Source organism: Oryzias melastigma, linkage group LG21, assembly GCF_002922805.2.
Source record: "Oryzias melastigma strain HK-1 linkage group LG21, ASM292280v2, whole genome shotgun sequence".
Classification (NCBI taxonomy): Eukaryota; Metazoa; Chordata; class Actinopteri; order Beloniformes; family Adrianichthyidae; genus Oryzias; species Oryzias melastigma.
In genome coordinates, this window is record NC_050532.1 from 14,988,188 (window position 1) to 14,991,970 (window position 3,783).

The window sequence follows — 3,783 nt, forward strand, 5'->3', positions numbered from 1 at the left end:
CAATTTTATGTGACCTCTCCAAATAGGGACAGCTATCACAAAATTCCCTGTTTCACAGTGATTTTGATTTATTCCTAAACCTGTTTTGCTACACAGACATGTGCAAGGCAAAGTGTGATGTAACAGCAGTTTAGAAGACTGGATTTCTTAAAGTCCCATAAATGGTGAATTTCCGCATGTTACTGCATATTTCATTTAAAACAAGTCATGAAGGTTTGATTAAATAACAAAGTTCAAATGTTTATGTACAACAATAAAGTATATTTGACTCAGCTTGACTCTCCCAATAGTTCAAATGGATTTGGACACGTCTAAACTGATCTGTGTAGTTCTGCTTTCATGAATATTTGCAGACTGGTGGTCTGATCCTTGGCTGTGGCGTTTGCTGATAATTGAGAAACTTCCTCCCTCATGTTGGCATAACTGTCAGAAGGAAGTGAGGATTTTAAACAGACAGATAGAGGGAACGTTTGATTGGCTATACCGATGATGTTGTTGGTTGAGCCTATGATTGTCCCTGATGGGGTCAGTTTGATGGTAAGGGGTTTTGTTTAAAATTGAGAGTGATTGGCCAAAGTTGCAGCAGTTGCAGTAACTGAACTAAGTTGCTGTGTTGAGAAAAATTAGCAGCAATTGGATGAATTTGCTGGAGTTGGTGGAATTGTACCTTCCTGAAGGGTCTGTTCAGCGCTCTACTACCAACACTGGGAGTTAGAATCCAATCTAAAGTTAAAACCAACAGATAGAAATAAACTTGGAGGGTTTGTCTTCATGCACCATGACAGTTTCACACGTTAGTGCTGACAGGCAGTTGTTGATATCTTCATGTCATAAATCTAGAACAGTAATAAAGATAAACCTTCCTGCTTTCAAAGGAGATGAAGAGGTGTCTGTGTGCTCTTAAATTTCAGCACATCCCGGTTTTCAAACATTGGGGCTAACTTTGTGCATTACAGATGATAGTTTGTGTTGTTTAGTTAAAAACCTTTTCCACTAGTCTGCTTCTGCTTTAACTAGTTCTCCTGAGTTTCTAAAGAACTGGACTGTTTTCCACAAACACACAGCAAAGTCAGCATCATGTCATCTATGGCTGCACAGCAAACAACACATTCAGAAAAGCAAAACGGAGACAAACATCTGAATCATGGAGACGTTGGAGTGTCTATAGTTCTGTTCTTGTCTCAAACATGTACAGACTGACAATTGTCTGTTTTTGTCTAAGTATCACTATCAAGCATAGATGTAGGATTTGTGTGATCAGCTCAGACCATATGTGGAGGTTCAGCGGATGACCAAGTTCTGGGTTTCCTCTTTAGACCCACTTGGATTGGAAAAGAGGTTTGTCTGCTGGCTGGAGGAGTGATAATTTGTCCCTCTTTGAGGTGGACGGTGGAGCGAGAAGTCCTTCACTGAAGATCAGATTCACACAGTCTACATGCCTGACCTGGGTTTTACTCTTTTTCTGTTGTTACCACATCTATCAGCTGGATCAATGCGTTAAACCAGGGGTCTCAAACTGGCGGCCCACAGGACATTTGCAGCCCCCAAGTTAATATTTAGCGGCTCCCACCTTAATATGAAAGTTCAATGTCTGCTGAGCAATATCTCCTGCATGTCCACGCTTCTTTGATGATAGCTTTGTATTTGCTTTGTGATGTTTCAGCTTTATGCTTAAAACTTTACATTTGCTATTATCATTGGATCTGGTCATCAGAAAAGTCCTTAGCAACAGTTGCTAGCATCGATAGCTCCTGTCGCTTCACAGGACATGCAGAGTACATTGCTTAGTAGTACATTGGCATGAACAAGTTCAGTAGACGTAGACAACGGACCAAAGATATAGACGGTGCAGCAGAAACATATTTTGACACAAATGGAACCCCGTACAGCCCAAACTCTGCCTTCAGTGGTCCCAAGGTAAAGTGGTTTGAAGACCCCTGCGTTAAAGGGTTCTGTTCAGCAACACATTACCCTAAAATTCAGTTGTCAGGAATCGTACCTGCGACCTACAGATGAGCAGATTATTTTTATCCCTTATGATCTTCAGCGCATGAAAGCTGCTGGAAGAAACATTGTTCAAAGCTATAGTGATGGTGAGACTCGGTTTCTGTCTAAAAGACATAACAGTTTTGACTCAAACTCAGAAACACCTTAAAGCACATGTATCAAAGTCAAGGCCCGAGGGCCAGATCCAGCCCTCTGGGTAATTCTATCTGGCCCTCCAGATCATTTTATTGTAAAGTTAGTAATACTTATTTCTAACTTGTATGATTTTGACAAAATATATTTTTATGGGGAGTAAAATATTGAAAGTTAATTAAGGTTTAAGTTGATTTATTCTAAAAAAATATTCCTACCTGTCTTTATTATTCATAATTATGTTAAAAAGTTACAGTTTCAAAGTTCCAAAAATTGACATTCTGCTAGCTTTTTGGACTATTTTAGCATTTACTAAGATTTTTTTAGGCTACAAGTTTAGCTAATATTTCAGCTACATGCTAGCTCTTTTGGCTAACCTAAGTTTTTTTAAGCTAATGAGGATTTATATTTTAGCTGGCTATCAGCTTCAGCGTTTTCAGCTATCAGCTTCAGTGTTTTCAGCTATCAGCTTCAGCGTTTTCAGCTATCAGCTTCAGCGTTTTCAGCTATCAGCTTCAGTGTTTTCAGCTATCAGCTTCAGTGTTTTCAGCTATCAGATATCAGCTTCAGTGTTTTCAGCTTCAGTGTTTTCACCTATCAGCTTCAGTGTTTTCAGCTTCAGTGTTTTCAGCTATCAGCTTCAGCATTTTCAGCTATCAGCTTCAGTGTTTTAAGCCACCAGCTTTCGTGTTTTCAGCTATCCATTTCAGCATCTTTGGCTATCAGCACTAGCATCTTTAGCAACCATATTCAGCTAACAGCATTCACACTAGCATTATCGCAGGTGATGCTATATATCTAGTTCATAATTATGTTAAAAAGTTATGGTTCTGAAGTTTTAAAAATGTAGTTTTATTGTGTTCAATATATGTTTATCCTGTTCGTCCAGTGACCTAAGATGTGTTTTAGATTTTGGCTCCCTGTGTGATTGAGTTTAACCCCCTGCTTTAAAGGTTTTATCCTCACTCTGCTTCTGCCCCAAAGAGCTCATTAAAACACACAGAACTGGGGCTCTCAGTGTGGGTTAGTCTGAGTTCCAGGTGCTGACATGTTGTGCCAGGCTGTGTGAGATTTCAGCATGTTGTGCAGCGGAGCAGCCGTCTCCCTCACTCACCGTGGGCTTGTGCAGCAGAGCTGTGTGAGTAGCCGAGGGCCAGCAGAGCCGTCTCCACCAGCTGAGAGAAAAGAATGTCCTTTCTGACCAGCACAAACTCTGCATGCTCTTCCCGTCCCTCACATCCATCCGTCTGAACTCCTCCGTCTGACTGCTCCACCACGCAGAAGACTGGAATCAACAGACCTGCAGAGGAGCACAGAGTCCAGTCAAAACATGTCTGCTGTCTGTGCACGGCCGCAACACCACCACCCCATTCCCGTTCAGTCGGACCGCATTCATGGTTGGAATGCCTGCAACCCCCCAACACTCTTCCACGGCGCTGTTAAATATTGCAACAGGCGAACTGCCATTCTGCTGAACACACCTAGAGTTATGAAACTGGTCTTATGGAAACATTTTTCACAGAACCGAAAAATATTTACGGCAAATCTGCTGCTAATTAGACACAACCAGGGCCATGAATGCGCTCAGATCCACCATGCCTTTCTATAAAACATCCATCATGTTCTCATGAGAACACAGAAACC

General features: G+C 41.3%; 1 protein-coding gene across 1 annotated transcript in view; it reads right to left on the reverse strand.

The window, feature by feature from the left end:
• satb2 (SATB homeobox 2) overlaps positions 1-3,783 on the reverse strand; it is a 61,563-nt gene that overhangs the window by 42,682 nt on the left and 15,098 nt on the right. The window contains exon 3 of the mRNA XM_024260514.2: positions 3,254-3,439. Within this exon, the coding sequence (XP_024116282.1) occupies positions 3,254-3,439 (186 nt within the window). The remainder of the gene's footprint in view (positions 1-3,253; positions 3,440-3,783) is intronic.